Source organism: Dasypus novemcinctus, unplaced genomic scaffold, assembly GCF_030445035.2.
Source record: "Dasypus novemcinctus isolate mDasNov1 unplaced genomic scaffold, mDasNov1.1.hap2 scaffold_258, whole genome shotgun sequence".
Taxonomy (NCBI): Eukaryota; Metazoa; Chordata; class Mammalia; order Cingulata; family Dasypodidae; genus Dasypus; species Dasypus novemcinctus.
The window spans coordinates 10,241-29,231 of NW_026688224.1; the positions used below are offsets into that span (position 1 = coordinate 10,241).

The 18,991-nt window shown below is 41.7% G+C and overlaps 1 protein-coding gene across 1 annotated transcript; it reads left to right on the forward strand.

Moving 5' to 3' along the window:
* The first annotated feature begins 2 nt into the window (after window positions 1–2).
* On the forward strand, window positions 3–18,499 carry LOC131277656 (uncharacterized). The gene is made up of 15 exons (XM_058292721.1): window positions 3–125; window positions 5,943–6,013; window positions 6,474–6,498; window positions 8,269–8,339; window positions 8,786–8,813; window positions 11,023–11,093; window positions 11,531–11,555; window positions 12,140–12,213; window positions 12,669–12,786; window positions 13,183–13,218; window positions 14,037–14,096; window positions 15,885–15,973; window positions 16,384–16,493; window positions 16,571–16,665; window positions 18,268–18,499. The coding sequence occupies exons 1-15, from the start codon at window positions 65–67 to the stop codon at window positions 18,315–18,317; spliced, it is 984 nt and encodes a 327-aa protein (XP_058148704.1). The 5' UTR covers window positions 3–64; the 3' UTR covers window positions 18,318–18,499.
* Window positions 18,500–18,991: the final 492 nt, after the last annotated feature.

The window sequence follows — 18,991 nt, forward strand, 5'->3', positions numbered from 1 at the left end:
TGCTACTCAATCCAAAAAGTCTACTGCCCGCCATTCCCCGTCTGTCAGACGTCGCAAAATCACCATGTGGCCAAGGAAGAGGAAGGGCCGTCAAATGTCCCCAAGCAACTCTTCTTCTTTGGAAGGTACAGTGGAATTGCAATCATTGTATTGCCTCAGTAATGTTGCCTGTGGTTTATTATAGTGTCCCCTACTGAGGGAAAACCTATACAAAGGCTAAGACACCATCTTTTTTAAAATTCATGTTTGACAACTTTATTAATCGTGTTAGTAGATAGCACCACAGCCACATAATGAAAGATGCACTGACAAAAGCCGGTTTGTGTTTACTGGTAAACAGCATTTCAAGGTAATGTTTGGTCATTAATCTATTTATGAACTTTAGCTGAAAGAGTTGACTTCAAAAAAGTGTTGTGAGGTTGTTATAAAAATGATATAAATAGTTAGAGGAATTTTAGATTCACATAAAAATTGTGCAGAGAGTACATAAAGTTCCTACATGTTTCCCTGCCATCCTTCCAGAGCAGACCCAGCACTGTTTCCCCTGTTGACCACTCTCATTATTATGGATGTGTGTACAATTAAAGGGACAGCACCAGTACATTGTTTTGGAGAATCATGCTTCCTGTCTACCCCTCCGTGCATTTTGACAAAGGCATATTGTCATGTAACTCCCGTGACAAAAATTCAGGTGTTTTATTGTGTCCCACAAATTACATTCAGAAATCCTTGGTAACTGTGTGTGGTGGACTCATTTGGAAATAATGTATTTGCAGATGTGATTAAGATGAGGTCTATTGAATTAAGGGTGGGTGTTAATATTCTATGACTAGAGCACTTATAAGAAGGTAAGAGACAGGAGAAAGCTGTGTGAAGATGGACCAACACTGGGAGAAGGAGGCCATGTGAAGATGGAAGAAGAGACTGGAGTTGTGCTGCCATAAGCCAGGGCACCTGGAGCCACCTGAAGCCAGAAGAGTCAAGGAATGATTCCTGGCTAGGCTCCTCAGAGAGACAGAGAGTGGTGCTACGGACACGATAATTTTGGAGTTTTTGTCCCTAGATCTGTGAGGGAATAAGTTTCTGTTCTCAACCCACCCAATTTGTGGCAATTTATTATGGAAACACTAGGAAACTAACTAGATTTGGTATTGGGAAGTGGGGTGTTGCCTTAATAGATACATGGAGAGGTCTCACAGAGGCTTCACATCGAAGTATTGCTTCTGAACACAGACATGGGTGAAGTTTACCCACATGTTTCCAAGTTGTGTGCAGCCAGTGAGACTTCCCATTGAGGCCTCAGACATCAAAGATAACAAACAGAACTCAGCACTCTGCCCTCCCTGGATTTCCAAATATGTACCCAAAAAAAAGGGAAATCATTGTTGTATTCAAGAATTTCAGAGAGTAGGTTTTTTGCATAAGATAACAACAATTTCACAAGACTTTCATGCTACTTTACTGGACTTGTAGTTGGTGCTGGGGTTTAAGATATATCTAGGGGATTTGAATCTCTGGACTGACAATATGATAGCCACGCCCTGAACCTCAACAGACTTCAACTCCTACACTCTGATTTATGGGACTTACCCCACTCAGCTAACATGGAGTTGAAGAATGTCAACCACCACACCATGGAGCCTAGAGTGCCTACAACTGAAAGCAGGAGGACATCCAGTATCCATGTGGAATCTAAGCCCCCTCTTGACATAGAAGTGCAATGGACACAACCAATCCAATGTCCACAGAGAAAATGTGGCATTGGTGTGGGAAAAGTGGCCATGGTGGCTGCTGGGTATGGGGAATGGGAGGAAGAGATGAGATGTGGAGGCGTTTTCGGGACTTGGAGTTGTCCTGGGTGGTGCTTCACGGACAATTACGGGACATTGTAGATCCCCCCAGGGCCCACTGGATGGAACGTGGAAGAGTATGGGCTGTGATGTGGACCGTTGACCATGAGATGCAGCGATGCCCAGAGATGTACTTGCCAAATGCAATGGATGTGTCATGATGATGGGAGAGAGTGTTGCTGTGGGGGGAGTGGGGGGTGGGGGCGGTGGGGTTGAATGGGACTTCATATTTTTTTAATGTAATATATTTTTAAAAATGAATAAAAAAGAGATAACAAAAAATAATGTACTTGTAGACAAATAAAAGTATATGAAAAACTGTATATTGAAATTTGATTGACTTTCCCTCCATTTTCTGTACTCCTCTAGGTTCTGTCGTTAAGTACCAACTGTTAAATTTTTGCACATCCTTTCAGATTTACTAATTGAACATTCATGTGAAAGTGACACTGTACCACAACCTTTCTAAGGGCTTTACCTACAGTACTCACATGTTCTTCATTTTTAAAGAAGTTTTAGATCACATGAAAGTTATTTGTAAATATAGGGATTCCCATATACCCCACCTCATCTGCTCACATTTTACACATTTAACAACATATTTCATTATTGTGATATATTTTGACAATTGATGAACAAATATGGAAGCATTGTTACTAACCACGGTCTATAGTTGGCATTACAGTTTACACTATGCCCTGCACAATTTTACAGGTTTTGACAAAATGTATACTGGCCTGTATCTGTCATTGCAATGCCATGTGGAACAATTCCAATATGCCAAAAATGCCCCATGTTACACCTATTCTTCCCTGTGCTTCCCCACAGAAACTGCGGTGATCACTGTCTTTCCATCAATGTGGAAAGGACTTCTAGTCCTAGAGTAATAATCAGTCTACTTTGGTCCATATTTACATTTTCCTGTTATGGGTGTTCATTCCTCAATCTGGAGGATTTTGGAATGCTTATGCCCACACTACTTCTGATTAAGATGGGTTTTAGGTCCTATGGGGCAGATGGAGGAAACACTGTTGCTTGCAGTGCTAGATACTCTCTGTCTTTTGCGATGGGCGTTGTCCATCATCCTTCTTTTGTTACTCAGCCTGGGTGAATCTGAGGAACTGGAGAGTAGGTGTTGGCTGCAACTCTGCTGAGATTCAGGGCTCCCCTGGCATATGAACACACTGCAGATTTAAGTCTCTGGGACATACATCTAAAAATGGATATAGTGATAAGTATAGGTTCAAATACATGGGCAGAAAAACCGTGTGTAGGAAATGAGCCTAACTCTGATACACCAGGGAGACTGGCTATCATATATTCTAAGATAAGGCCCACCCATGTGGTGCCAATTTCCTGAGTTTGGCTGAAAGGCCTCAAGTGTCCAGATGTCTCTAGAGCCCACAGCAGCACCCCTGCTTGAAGCATTGTTTTCTATGGCAGTCCTTGAGATCGTCCTGAGATGTGCAGAACACTCATGTCCTTGCATGTGTCAATTATTAGTTGAAAGAAACTGGCTGTGAATCAGCAGTGGTGGTCATTTGTATGGAGCCTTCCATATCATGAAGGGTACTATATTCATTTTCCAGGGCTGCCATACAAAGTACCAAAATCTTGGCCACATAATAGCAAACAGAAAGAATAAGACCTAGAAATGTGTTCTTCTACAGCTCTGGAGTGCAGAAGTCTGGAATCAATGTGTCACAGCACCATGCTCCCTCTGGAGGCCCTAGGGGAAGAGTTCTCCTTTGGCTTTCCCTCTCTTTTGGTGGAGGGTGGCAATCTTTGGTGATCCATGGCATGTAGCTGCAGGAGTCCAGCCTCTGCCTCCACATTCATATAGCCTTCTCCCTTTACTGTTTCTTTCTGTGTCCCTTCTCATTTTACAGGGACACTGGCTGATTGGATAAGGGAGCTTGGGAATGGTATTACATGCCTTCTTCTACATCAGTGTGCTCTCTGGCTAGGGAAATGTTTCATGTTTCTGGGGAGGTTTAATTTTATTTCTTTTCCCCTTTTGAGTTCCTGAAAACTTTGTTGCAAATGCTTTGGTATTTACATTTTTTTCTGATATCTTTTCATTTTTCTTTCTTTGAGAATTACTCAAAGAATTGGAACTTTATGATAAACACTTAGTGTCTTACACATAAAATTATTTTGTCATTTACTTCAAGTGTCATTTGAAAATTACCCATTTCCTAGATGCCTTAATCACTGTTTCAGTCATCGTGTAGGCACTGCACAGGAGCACTTCCTGGTAAAATATTGGTCAGTGTCTTATTATACCTCTCCTAAACACTCCTCTCCCAATCCTTTCTCCATCCCGCCTTTCTCCACTCCACTCCACACAAACACACATACAGCACAGCAAAGAAATATATTCCCATTTAGGTGCTGCCAACATTGGGGTCACTATAAAGGTCTCCTAATTCTTCACTCAGAACTCTATTCAAAGTTAAGTTATGGTTCATTCCATGCCTTGGCAAATATATCAATTGAGACACTTATAATTAAGGTAAAACATAATCCAAAGTGATGTTTTTATGCATTTTGGGACAAAGGACTTCACAATAAATAAGACCACTATCATTTGTAATTGCCATTCATCTCACTTGACTGGGTCTCTGTTAACAGGAAACTCATTCATTCAGAAGAACAGTCATTACACTTAGGCTGTCAACAATAGGATCTTTGCCATCTTTGTCAGATTCATTCAAAAGGGAGATGATACATGAATAATGTAGCTGTTGTTAAGCAAAGCAGGTAAACTTGGAGTGTGGACTCCTGGGTTGGAAACTAGCTGAGTCTTGAGTAGATGTATCTTGAAAGAATATACGCAAACTGATAATAAGCACAAGAAATGATACTCAATATAATTAATCCTCAACGAAATGCCAATCAAAACCACAATGAGGTGCCCCTTATAACCAGTAGGGTAGCTAATGTTTTTAAGAGGAAATAAAATGAAAAATAACAAATACAAGGGAGGCTGTGAATCAACTGGAAGGCCCATACATTGGTGGAAGGAATGTAAAATGGATCAGCCACACTGGGAAATAGTTTGGCAATCCCTCATTGAGATAAACACGGGATTACCATGGGACCAGCAATCTAACAACTAGGTCTATATATGAAAAGAATTTAACTTAAAAGAGGGACACAAATAGGTATTTGAAAACTCAGTGTTTGTTGCCGCATCATTCAGAATGGCCAAAAGTTTCAAACCACCCAAGTGTCTATCAATATGGGAATCAGTAAAAAAAAAAAAAAAAAAAAGCATATCCATGAATGGGATGGGCCACACAAAGTAAAGAAGTTCTGACGCACCCTACTATATGCATGATACTTAAAAACATTATACTGAGGAAATAAGGAAGATATGAAAGAAAGATACTGTTTCAATGTACTTCTTTGAAATATAAGAAAAAGAAAATTCAGAGAAAGAAAAGGAGATTAGACTTTATTACCAGGGCTAGGGAGATAGATTAGTCTCATTGGTTAATGGCTATAGAGTTTCTGTTTCAGGTAATGAGAAAATTTGGAATTGAATGTTTGATGGGAGGGTAACACAACATTGGACATGTAATTAATTGATGATAGTAAATTAATTGTATAGATAAAAATGGGTAAACTGGCAAATTACATGTTATGTAGATGTTACCTTGTTGAAAATTTTAAAAAATCCTGTAGAACAAATGAGAAACTCAAAGTCAGCAAAGATCTGTGAGTGTGAAGCAGTATCTCATGATGTCAATGAGATTCTGGCAATTTTGCTGGATTTCAGAATGGGCCGCATAAGAGTTGGAACCATATCACTGTATCATATTGTACATTTTAGTACCACTTGTTCGTGAGCTATTTCACATTGATTTAGACTCTCTTTAGCTACAAAACCAAGAATCCTATTTCTGATGCCCATGCTTCCTCTCTTTGGTCTCCTCCTTCCATGAAGTGTGTCTGGGTAACTCCACAGTCCATGTTTCCTGACCACCCGGACCTGCGCTTTGTAAGCCCCTGTCTGGGTCAAGCAAAGATCCCTGAATAATATCAGCCACACCCCACTGTACTGACTGTTACTCTGTGTCCCCCTAGCTCCCCTGGAAGACCTGGTGGAGGACCCTCTTCGTGACAGGGAGGATGAAGTGGTTCCACCTAATGTTGAGGTAAGGTCATCTGTTTTGGTCTAAGATAGAAATACTCCTTTCTCCTATTTGTCCTTTTCAATTGAGTAAATATCATAATATATGATGGTGTGAATTATAGATATCACCCACTGGTCAGGGGAAAGGATATTTGGAAGGCTTCTCTTACCAAAAGTGCCCTGATAAAGAAGGCATTAGAAATTGAAGCACCAGGTTCTATAGCATATGGTAGTGGGCTTTTGCCTCGGCACCAGTATTCTGCTTGGATTCAAACTTTTGTAACTCCCATCACAGTGGTCTGGAAAGTCATATCCATCAGGCAACAATTGAGCCATTCCTAATGTATTTTCCATGTTTATTTATGGGGCCTTTGACTTTACAAATGCTTCCCATCAGTTTTCATAAAAAAATCACCAATACCTGAGAAGATGCTACTCAACATCCTAGGATCCTCATAGTGTTTTCTTTTTTGCAATTGCAGGGGAACTCCAGAGAAAGTGAAAACGGTAGGTATTCTGTGCTAATCCCACATCTGAGGGTAAAATAGAGGTGAAATAAGGAACTTCCAGAAAACTTTCAGCTGGGGACATCCTGGACAAAGCATCATGGTGATGAGGAAATGGTTTCTGTGAAGGGAATCTGCCCTTGTTACTACAGTCTGTGGTTTTGTCTGTGATCTCTTTAGGTTGTGCAGGCTTTGCATGCATGGGGGTTTGGGGAGTGTAGTGTGAGTTTCTGTGGTGTAATTTTGACTTTGTGTGTGTGCATATATGGGGGCAACCATGAGCAGTTTCCCAGATGTTATATCCCATTTAGACTGGACAATTACCAGGGACAACAGGGACAGTTTTCTCAAGTATACCCCATCACCACTGCATGTTCTATGTACATGAACTTGTTCCACACTCACCAAAGCTGGATCTGGGGTTTGCTTTCTACGACCACAACACAGATGGAAAACTGAGGGCAAAGGTGAACATCCCAAGCTCTTGCACTGCTAAAGGGAAGGTCCTAAATGGGAACCTAGTCACATGTCATCATACCTTGAGTTACAGACCTGACCTTGCCACTCAGCCATATGCTTACCAGAAACCATACAAGGGAGTTACAGCATCTGTATAGATGCATACCCCAGAATTACATGAGCCCACAAAGAGACCAAAACTGCCCATCATTATAAAGTAGCCTCAGTGTTCACATGACCTAGGCCAACTCCCTGTGCTGACCACCAGAGACTTTGATACAGTTATTAGTGCTCAAAGGACACAGTAAGCATACATGCTAATGAGCAGCTCCAAATTCTGAGAGTCATGAGGCATCACATAGGATGGCATGATCCATGATAACTGGATTGAGGTCACAGCTCAGGAGCTTACCCAAAGCAGATAGGCATCGGGAGGACAATTTAGTACATATGACAGCATCATCCCAAAGGACACGATAGGCACTCAAATCACGAGTCCCACAAGATGGTCTTTGAAAAATAAGAATGCAGATACATCTTGGTTCTTAACCTGGTGTCCAAACCCCTTGTGGAAACATTCCTAAAGAGTTGCATTTGTGGGTGTTGACACTCAATCTATATGTCCCTACATAATGGCTATCCCATATTTGATGGCCAGTGATATTTCAATATCATTCAATATTTCAATGGCTACCCACACTTGGTGTGGAAAAGAAAGACTGGAAGTAAAACCATGTGATTAATAAGTGTTGCTATTTAAATGGTAAGATTTTAGTACTCCCAATCTTCTGTGATATGTTATCTTTATCCCAATGGGTTAGTGAATAAATGCAATAGAATGCATTACATGGAATGGAATCCAGACCACCAGAAAACTTTGCTTCTAATCAAGTGACAAATTTCTGTAGAACAAATGGTAAATGCAGTGTCTATATATGTGGCATGGAGATTGAATTCATTTGGAGTTGTCCAGAAGATACTGGCACTTAAGTTGAGATATACTATAAAGAGGAGGGATGATGGGACTCAGGCATTGAATCATAGCATGTTTTTCAGTGCCATTTGTACACTGGGTAAGGTCAGAAGATTTAGGTTGATATTTGCTTCAGAGCTAGGGATATATATTTTTGTTTCTTTCTGGCTGCTCTCTTTGCATCCTTCCTTCATGATGGACGATGGTCCCACAGCAGTTCTCAGCATGCTTGATAAACTACCTCCTCTACACAATTAAGAATCTTGTCCAAGACTATAAATTTACTTTGAAATTTATGAGAAACACACCAATGTGATGAGTCATTCTGTGTCACCCTAGAAGACCAGGAACAACTGATGGGGGCACTTCCAAGTGATCAAGAGGATGAAGAGGTCCCATTTAAAGCCAAGGTGAGCTTACTAGTCATTGATCTAAAGTTGATTTTTTGGTCTCTTCCATTGGAATTGATTTCAGATGAGGATACCTGATCATGAACATATTCGATGAAATACTCCATTTCCTTGGGGTGGGAAGCATCATGTGGGGCCTCTTCTAACTGATCCAACATTGAAGAGATCAACCACAAAGGGGAGCAGAAGTTGACAAAGTAGGCTTTTGCTCAGCTACAATTTTGTTCTCCTTGGATTAAGAATTTGTAATCGCCACACAAATTGAATTTAACAAATGTGCGTCCAGGAAAAGCTCATGCCTTTCTTGGTGTGTCTGCTACACCTGCTCATCAGGTTTGCTTGACCCCTATTTCACACCTGAATTTCTAATGCTGCAAATCAAGCAAAAATCCTTTGCAAACAGCCAAAACATGGTCTGATCCTCATAAGGTTTTCTCTAATTGCAGGTGGCCCCAGGAGAAAGTCAAACTGCTGGTATGTATCTAGAATTACTGAATTGAGGTAATTTTGAATTAGATCCTAGGTTTGCCTGGAAAGCCAAGGTGGTTCCAGTTACTGGTGGGATTTTCTGAGGTATGGTTACACATTAAACATTAATTCCTCCTGATAAGGAATATGGTCATGCTCTATTGTTCTCCCAGTAGATGTATTCACTTCACTTGTGTGGATTTGTGTCTATGGCAGTCATGGAGTGTGTATGAGTGAGCCTATTGGAGGGATTGAGAAGGTGTGTGTTGGGGCATTGCTGTGTGTTTCCCTAAGTGAAGCGTCCAACATACACAGGACAACTGTCATTGAAACTTTTCTAAAACACCATCACATCACCACAGCACATATTGCATACAATAACCTGCAAACATCTCACTAGAATCATTCCTGGAATTATGTAAACTCTCCCTATCCCTTACAGCCAGGTTCTGAGGGGCATAAATTAATGACCCGAGATTTCAAATTCCTACGTTGTAGAGACAAGATTTGGACTGAGGCATGTAACCCCTATACTACTACTCTGAACTACTGAATATTACCTAATCACAGGTATGGGTCACTAGGGACAATGAAGGAATTTCCACTGCCTATATATATGTATGTGCCCTAGGCATTTCTTAAACATGACACTCATGTGTTAGATATTCACAGGGGTCACATAACACAGGTTAGCAGGTGCATTTTACAAGATACTTATTCACAGTTATTAGTGTGGAAAACACAGAGAGAGCCCCACATGTTGCTGGTAAACTCACAGACTCTCAGACTCATGAGGTTTTAGTAGGACAAGCTTGCCAATCGCTGCCAGTACTGGTTCACAGCTCAGCACATGGCCCAAGCAGACAGACAAGGAGAGATATTTTCATCTATTTAATAACATTATCACCATAAGCCATTAAAAAAAAAAAAAAGATCATTCTGTGAGCTACTCATTTGAGGAAGAGTAATGAGTAAGAACTCAAATTCCCTCTTAGCCATTAGGTTCATGTTCATCATTCGTATTTCAAGTTTCCCTTATAGCTAGTATAGAGATTCATGCTCAACCCTCAATCGATCCTAACTAACTCTCCCACTGTGGGATGGATCATATAAGCATGGAGAGTCACATCACGCAATGAATACAAAAACATGGTAATGAAAAGGAAGATGAAGGGAAAATATCACATGGTGAACATTGGGTACTTGTAAATGGTAGTCCATGAGTATTATGACAAACCCTATAATTATCTTTATGACACGTGTTAGTGACTCAATACAAAAGAATACCTTGTCTAGAATTAAATCCAGTCAATCAATAAATGAATAAATAAAACACTATACAACAGATTAGTATTGTAGTAGGAGCACTTTGCATTAGTGGAGATGGAAATGACCTTGGAAAGTTCAAAAGGGCATTGACAACTTGTCTAGATTCAAAACAGGAAGGGGGAAGCAGATTTTGTCTCAACGGACAGAGTGTCCACCTACCACATGGGAGTTCCAGGGTTCACACCCAGGGCCTCCTGACCCATGCGATGAGCTGGCCCACACGCAGTGCTGATGCGCACAAGGAGAGCAGTGCCACGCAGGGTTGTCCCCCACACAGGGAAACCCCACACACAAGGAGTGTGCCCTATAAGGAAAGCCGCCCAGCATGAAAAAAGCGCAGCCTGCCCAGGAATGGCTCCACACACATGGATAGCTGACGCAACAAGATGACACAACAAAAAGAGACACAGGTTCCCAGTGCTGCTGACAAGAATATAAGTGGACACAGAAGAACACACAACGAATGGACACAGAAAGCAGACAACTGGGGGGGGGGGGAGCAGTAGGGAGGAAGGGGAGAGAAATAAAAAGTAAATCTTAAAGAAAATAATAAAAACACAACTATTATAAAAAACAGGAAGGAAAAGTGATGGAGCTCTGTAAGTAATACCATCTGTTTAATACTATTTTTAGATTGAATATATCATGTTGAATTTGGATGCCTTTAGGTACACAGACACAAAGTCTTCATTTCTCATTTTTTTTCCCTGTTCCTCTTCTCCTTTACCATCCTTCTTCAACCAAGGAGGATGGCCCAGCAATATATTTTTACAGACTTATTACCCCTCAGGTCCCTATTTTCTTGCCCATTGCAGTGTCAGGGTAGGTCTCTGAGTAACCCATGAACACTGCCCAATGTATTGACATTTACTCTGTGTCCTCCCAGGAACCCCTAAGGGCCTGCTGGATGAGTCCCCCAGTGAGAGGGAAGATGAGGAGGTTCCATCAAATTCCAAGGTATGCTCACCCATTCTTTCTCTGATGTCAAATTGCTGATTTTAAGTTTTTTTGTTTTTTGTTTTTTTCCTTTCTTTTATTTGCCAATTGAGTTCAGATATGAAAATCAGACCAAATAATTATAGATGATGTCTGCAATTTCCTGAGTCAGAAGAGTGTTCATTTGGAACCCTTTACTAACATCTCTGCTTCAAGAGGGACTTCAAGGAGTCCCCTCTACATTATAGGGCTAAGTTTCCTCCTCAATAGATGGGAGAGATGCATAAAACAGGAAATGCTGTGCCTTTCCACAAGTGTCTGTTACAATTACTTTTTGGGCCTTCATCTCAACCCGTTTCCCATCTAGTTTTCTAAAGGCAGCAACAGAGTAACCCAACTGTGCAAACACTATACAGCCTGCTCCAGTCCTCAGACTGTTTTCATTTCTCTAATTGTAGGTGGCTTCAGGAGTAAGTGAAAATGGTATGTATTTTGGCATCACTTTACTTCTTTTTTAAAAACATCTAGATGATTTAAACTAGGAGTTTCATGCTTTCTTTACTGTGGAAAGCATCCTGATTTTACCTTCCATGTGGGCATAAGAAATAGAGGGGTCCTTCTGTTTTAGAGGAAGAAAAATGGCCACATTGTACAGTACTTTTAGCAGTTGTGTTCCCCTTAGGTGGATTGGGTTTTTGTTCATATCCCATGATAATTGCACACTTTACGTGTATTTAAATGTTCAAAGTTCAACAATAACAGTGGGCTTCAAAATGGGCAGGAGGAGTGGTAAGAAACTGTCATTGAACAACATCCTCTTTTTTAGTACCTTTGCAGGTTCCTTTTATGGTGCTTTGGGACGTCTTTAGCCACAGTGCCAAGGACTGCGTCCCTTTGTGTTACTGCTCCTCCCTGTTGCCCTCCTTCCACTCCTTAGCAGCTCACTTAGTCTTGCTGAATACCTGCCTCCTTGTTATTCTAATCCCTCGTCCAAGTCAAGCAATGCTTCTTGACTGAACCCAGAGCAACTACCCCAATGTACTGATGCTAACTCTCTGTCTTCCTAGCTCCCCCTGAGGGCCTGCTGGAGGAACTTCAAAGGGCCAAGGCCATAGAGCACACTCCATTTACTTACACCAAGGTAAGGCCAACTTTCTTTATCTGAGATAGAACCATTGCATTCTTGGTTTCTTTCATTTCTCATCCAATTCAGTTATGAAAATTTGACCACGTACAATATAGATGAGAGGTTCAAATGCTTGGTGGGTCAGTGTTCAGTGGGCATCTTTTAGGAGCTAATCCCAGTTTAAAGGGGGCAATCATAAATGACAGCATCAGGTTATAAACTATATGGCAGGAGGACATTCTTTAGCAGAAATTTTTTCACCTGGAATTAAGAATTTTGTACTTAGTAATCAAAATGTACTTGAGAGATGCATCACCCAGGACTGTTCATGCTTTACACCTGCTTTTGGTTTTCCTTAACTTCATTCTTTCCCTCTTGTATTCTGAAGTCTCCAAGAGGACACAAGCCTCTTGTATCACTATAGATTAAGTTCTGATTCTTACGGCATTATCTTCTCTGTAAAATTGCAGCCAATCCCAAGAGCAAGCAACAATGGTAAGTATTCTGAAGTCATACACTTGCTGAGAAAAAGTCCAGATATTAAAAAACATGAGCCTTCCTTGTCAATTGAGTTTAAAGAGGTTCCTGGTGACAACCTCCTTGAGGGAATGAGGATTTGGGTGTGGTGAATGAAATGGACATTCCAGGTAAGAACTAGGGTTGTCTTTCTTAAGAAGTCGAGTACTGATTAGTTGGCATGTGTTTGTCTGCATGAAAGTGGTGTGTGTTTACATGTGTATGTTTGTGATGTGATTCTCAGGATACACGTTTTGATTCTCAACGGGCATGCGTACAAATGTGAGTCTTTAATGTGTTTTCTGGATTTTTCACACACCAAACAGCACAATGACTCGTGTCAACTTTCTTTGTAAAAAATCCCATCAATATCTCTTCAAATATTATCAAATTATGTCCTAAATTAGTGTGGCTTACAATATGTCAAGTGTACCGCAATAACGCAAGAATAATCCATCAACATCAAAGACAATTTTCACGAAGCTCTACAGGGACTGAAATGTGGTACAGGACCCTTCTTTCTGGGATGTAATAATATGTCTTGGCTTAATCATAAATCTCTCCTCTTTGTAAGGCTTTACTTATACCTCATAGCATTTTGAATGGTCAGGATGAAAGAAAGGCAGACATACATGTCCCTTCATTAACATATGAGACAGGGAAGTTTCGAGAAGGTGAAAGAAAATCTTCAGAACTGGACATTTAATGAATACAGACCAAAGAACTTGAGATTTTAGGTGCTTTGACTCCTAATCCACACGTTTTCTTCAAGCCCCTTCTGCCTGGCAGAGTCTCTAAAGTTCTCCTACGAATTCGTCAACATTTTTCATTTTAGTTCACACAGCCAGGGCATCTAGAGCAGATTCTAGTTTTTGCAGTTTTGCTAAAGCCCAACGCCCATTTGTGCTGGCAGCTGTGGTAGGGATGATGCAGAAGGGAACATGTTCATCCTCACAAAATGCTCCCCAAGGCAGCAGCCCAGAGTCTAGCACTAGGTCTGTGCTTTGAACTCATCTAAGACAGAGCATGCCCAAAGAGTCATAATTTCAGGGTGACAAGATTGGAGGTCAGTGCTCTATTTTCCAGCTAAATAAGGGAGTGAGAAGTTGAGAGCTGATACCTTCCCCTCCTCTCCCTCACTTGCAGGCACTTTGCAAATTCTTGCTAAGGCCTCAGGCTCCAGAGGGACCCAGGAAGGTCTTAGAACCCAGGGTAGAGAGCTGGGTTTTCCTATGGTAGCCAGCAAGGTCTCAAGGAAGAAGGGAGGGATGGGAGTGGCCCAATCCTTAATAACGGTCCTGTGGATCTTTGTTTTCCTAAAGACTGGCTTGCGGACCGCAAGTATGACTCCACTAGCAGTGATGACGATGACGACAATCCAGGTAGGTTACAATTCTCAAGGAAGGATCCAGTGGAGAAGATACCAAGATCAGTAGTTATACCTGGTGCCTTCGAGTCTATGGAAGGGGGCATGATATTAGAAAGTATAGGAAATACTTATGAGGGCCTGCTTCCATCTTTTCGTTTTCAATAACATAAAAGTAGGAGATATAATGACCGTGAGCTTTGTGTGTATTGTGTGTTAAATGAAATTTCCATGTATTTTTTTTTTTAATTAACTTCCCACGGATTAGTTTTTTCATGTCTTCTCAACAGTCTGACAACAAAACTTTGGTTTCCTTTGCTTAGCCTCCCATAGTAACTGATACAAGAGATTGTGGTTTGGATTTAAGTGTTGAACTTCAATGGAGCGGGTCTGTTGGGACACAACCTCTCAGGTTGTCACCTGGACCTGGGACAAAGTGTTTTTAGCTAGTGCCAGATGGCACTTGAGAAGTAGGGCCTCATCCCGTGCAATTTTAGATCTAGTTTTACTTTCTTCATGTTCCATCCTTACTGTGGATCCTGCTTTAAAGGTTAACCATGGGTTGGAAGCCATGAAGAACATTTTCTCTGGGCTTAGCATGTACCTGTGTCCTTGAGAGGCGTGGCTAAAGCACATTCTTGAACTCACTACTATTTTGCACTTCCAACCCAAATCCAAAATGCCAATGTAGTTTGGAAACCTAAATTTAATTACATCTGAGAATGGTTTGATTCCAGTTGCCCCAGAAGAGCTTTCAAAGCCCAGCAGGCTTTCTGAGGACTTGTGTGAATGGGCCACTGACTTGTTTCACACACTGGCTCTCAGAGTCCTACTGAGCTGGTGCTCTGGAATTGAGTATGCCCAAATCAGAGCCTCTTGGCAGCAGGGCCACAGGTTTCCTCCTGCTCTTTGAATTCAGTGCTATGGTCAGCAATGCCCTGTTTCTCAAGCAATATTCCTTTCTCTCCCTGTGCCTTTCCACAGGCTTCTCAAAGCACCCAAGGTACCCAGGCCTAAGAAGGCTTGATGGAGCCTAGAAGGCTGAATTCATTTAAATGGCCACACATTCTACACAAGGCTATTAACACACTTGCAAGATAAGGGAATGTGGACAAGTTACTTTACGTCTAATTTCCTGTTAATCCTCTCTAAATCGTTTTTTGTTTTTTTTTTTTTTGTTTTTTTTTTTTGGAACCTATGGAGATGTTGAGAGGACAGAATGTTTGCTTCACACCTAAAGCCATAACAGACACTTCAAAAACCACTTGATTTTGGGGGTTGGTGGTAGCTCTCTTCCACAAGATCTGATTCAACTCCAGATCCTGAGCGTTGCATCTGGCATTGGTTGAATTGGTAATAGGCCAATCCATTGAATGGAGAGGGTGGCATGATATGCTTGATCATTCCCCTATGTTCTCATAAGGAAGAACAATGTGAATGAAAGACAAGAATAAAGGAAATAAGCAGTACTGGGAGAGAGAAGAGAGGCAGGGAGGTTCTGAGGCAAGATGATGGAAAGGAAATCAGCATCATGCTTAGCAAGACATAGAGAATATGCCTGCCTTCTTTGAGGACAAGGAGGAAATGGGCATTCCTCCCCAAAGTTATAGTATGTGAGGTCTGGTAAATGGACCCTGTTGACATTAGGCCAACCACACAGGGCACAGGAGATGCTATCGAGGCCCAAAGAAAGTTGGGAGTGATACAGACAGAATTGGGTGCCAAGCTCAGGTCACGGTATGACAAAGACAATAGGGGCTCTAATTCTCCCCTGAACCCTAACTTTCTCCTTTCCTTTTGCAAGGTCACCCTATCACGGTCACCGCAATGGTACACTCAGAGGCGTTTTTCTCGGACTCAGAAGAGTCAGACGTAGAGAATGGCAATATGCATGTAATTTATTTCCTCTTCTTGCCTAATTTTAAAATCTTCCTGTTTCTTCTTTGTAAACATTCCTTTGTAGCTCTTCTCTTTTCCTCTCCTTTTACAATTGTCATCTCAAAGGTCCTGGTAGCCTCCAGGAAGGTGAGGTTATACAATTGACAATGTTTTTAAAATGTTTCTCCACCTTCTTCACCTACTGTATTTTAACATTGCATGGATTTCCAACCCCACTATGCACCATACATCAACTGGTGTGTCCCTGAATGGCCCAGGCAAGAAGTTGTGCTGAAGTCTGAAGCATTGGCCCACATCATGTGGGGTTGGCCCCTGGGAAGTTTTTTCTGGGATGGACTCTCCCTTCACTGCCGTGTTCCTCCACATATGGCTCTGGAAAAGCAAGTGTGTTCTCTACCCTGCAGCTGCCTACACTCTTTGAGGAGGAGGAGTCTGTTGACATCAGCCTTCTTTTCCGAGAATGCACAGAAGGAATCAACGATGCAAAAAGAGAGGAAGAAGAGGAAGAAGACATGTTAGTGTGGAGTAGTGGGTAGGATGAAGAGGGAAGGGAAACAAGTTCACGTGCACTAACTTTCTTTGCCACTTCAGGAAATTCAGCGTTCATGAGGAGTTTGCTGGAGTGCCTGCAACTGTGTGTGAATATGGAGGCGGAGATAGGAATCTGATGGGGAACATGAGCACAGGCAAGTGAAGGGTGCCCTGAGAACCTCTCCCCATGAGTAGAAGTGCTTTCCACGTAAGCCCTAAAGCTGATCAGCTATGCCTTCCCTTAGCTCCTTAATTTGTAGGAGGGCTCTAGCCCTCTTCAGGACCAAAGTTTGCCCTCCCAATCCACTAAGGCCTGCCAAATCCTCCTGTCTTTCTTTCTGAGTGTGGTGGACACTGTGGAGTAACCTAGAGTGCCACCAGTTCTCATAGGGAAAGGGTGAATTAGCCTGTGTTAGTTTGCCAGGGCTGCTTTATCTGATAGCAGTGATTAACTGAGGTAAACACAGGAACTGACACTCAGTTTAGGAGATTAGACGCGAAATCTAGGTGTCAGCATGATGATGCTTTCCCTGATGCTGCCAGCAACACATAACTCAACCTCTGCCTCCATCAACTGATCATCTGTCTTCATCTGTCTCCCGGGGCTCCTGCTCTGAATTTGTCTAGTCTTCCTCTCTTTGGAAGGACTCCAAGCATATAGGATTAAGGTCACCCAGATGCAGGCTGGCCTCCCCTTCACTAGTAAGATCTCTGACGACCCTATTCACAGATGATTTTGCATCCATAGGTGCGCAGGTGAGGATGAAAGCATGACTTTATGGCTGCCCATTATTCAATCCAGAACCCAGAACAGTGGGGTCACTCTCAGGCAAACAGGGTAGCTATTGAGGCCCTGTTTTCTACCTCAGTGGGACCTGAGTCACTGCTGCCCAAGCCCTGGGGTTTTAAGCCTCTGTAGTTTCCTTCCACATCCCACTTCAGCTCACACTCATTTTCTCAAGCTGTACTTCTTTACAATTTATTCATGTATGTAGAATTCAAACAAACACAAAGCACAAAGGAAATCTCCCTGCAGGGCTTGCTAGGAATGAGAAAATCAGAGAGGATTGCATGTTACTTAAGTCTCCTTATTTATTTTATAGCATTTAAGTAATAACTCTTATTAGATTATGATGAGTGTTTTGTAATACATGTTGGAATATCTTAATGTAAGAAAATATATGATTTTGGCATCACAGTCACTTTATATTAAAATGGGTTGCACAGTAAGCTCAGTGTTTGATTTAGAATGACACTGTTAAATAGGGAAAGCGCTCCAAGAATCTGTCCCTTTTTGATCTGAGGCTTTCACCACTGGATGCTATTGAGGACCAGGGTGGAGGGAGCAAGGTTATCACTTCCATGCCTCTCCCTTCAGAATTCCTGCCCCTCGCCTGCCCCAGGGAGATGGGACTCTGCCTTTTCTTTCTAGAGGACTCGAGCCCACCTTTTCCTCTGCATCAGTTTTGTTCTTCAGAGGACATTCACTTGAAAGGTGCCCAATCTAGCAATCAGGTCACAGCCCTTTGCCTGGAAATTTAGAGACACTCTTAGTCGTAGACAGCACCTTCTGCAGACAGCAGCAGTAGGAATTCAGTCCCTCTGGATCTGGCTCCTGGGATATCATGGACCGAAGATCACCTCTCTGGGGTTGGTCTGAGGTAACTTTTGAGTCCTGCAAACCACCTCAGGGAAACCTAAGCTCCTACCACCTCTGTACCTCCCCAGTGATTCCAGATCCCGTATTTGTGTTGCAGATCCTACAACTGACTGCTACAAGGATGCTGAGCTGGAGGCCTCAGCCTGAAGCTGAGTAGAACTGGAGATCTTATGGCGCTTGGAGACACTTATGTGCTCACCCTTCTACTCCATTGTGAATGAACAACTAAGTGGCACTTTAGTTTTTAATCCAAAGACTTAGATGAAGTCTTAGAAATAGGTTTTACTTTTAATTTTATGTCATATTAAACAGTTTTTGTACCTTTGCTACTTACATTTCTTATTCTTTACGTAATAAGTAAAGAAATATACTGATAAGTACCCTAAACAATATTAGAGCTATATGAATTATAATATCTGGTCTCTGTATTGGCTCCCACCAAGGTGATACACTCACTCATGGAATCTTAATCATTGAGTGTTAGTTGAAAAAATAACTGGAAACTGACAGCTTATCATAAGTCCTCCTGTCAATGGGTTTTTGAAATTTCATTTACTGAACTATGTTCAGTCACCTGGAATGGGTCATGCCAAAAATACTCATCTTGGTCTAGCAGGATAACTTGAATTTCAGGGCCTTTTTCACTTACATTTCAGTGTTGCTGTGTATAAAACCATGATTCACATTTCATTCCACAAATGTTACCCCATTTGCATCTGGCACAAAATCTTGTTCTCCAAAACACTGATGAGATTCTAATTCCTTCACATAATATGAGTGTAAATGTTTTCACATTTTTGTTAACCTGATTAATTTTCCTA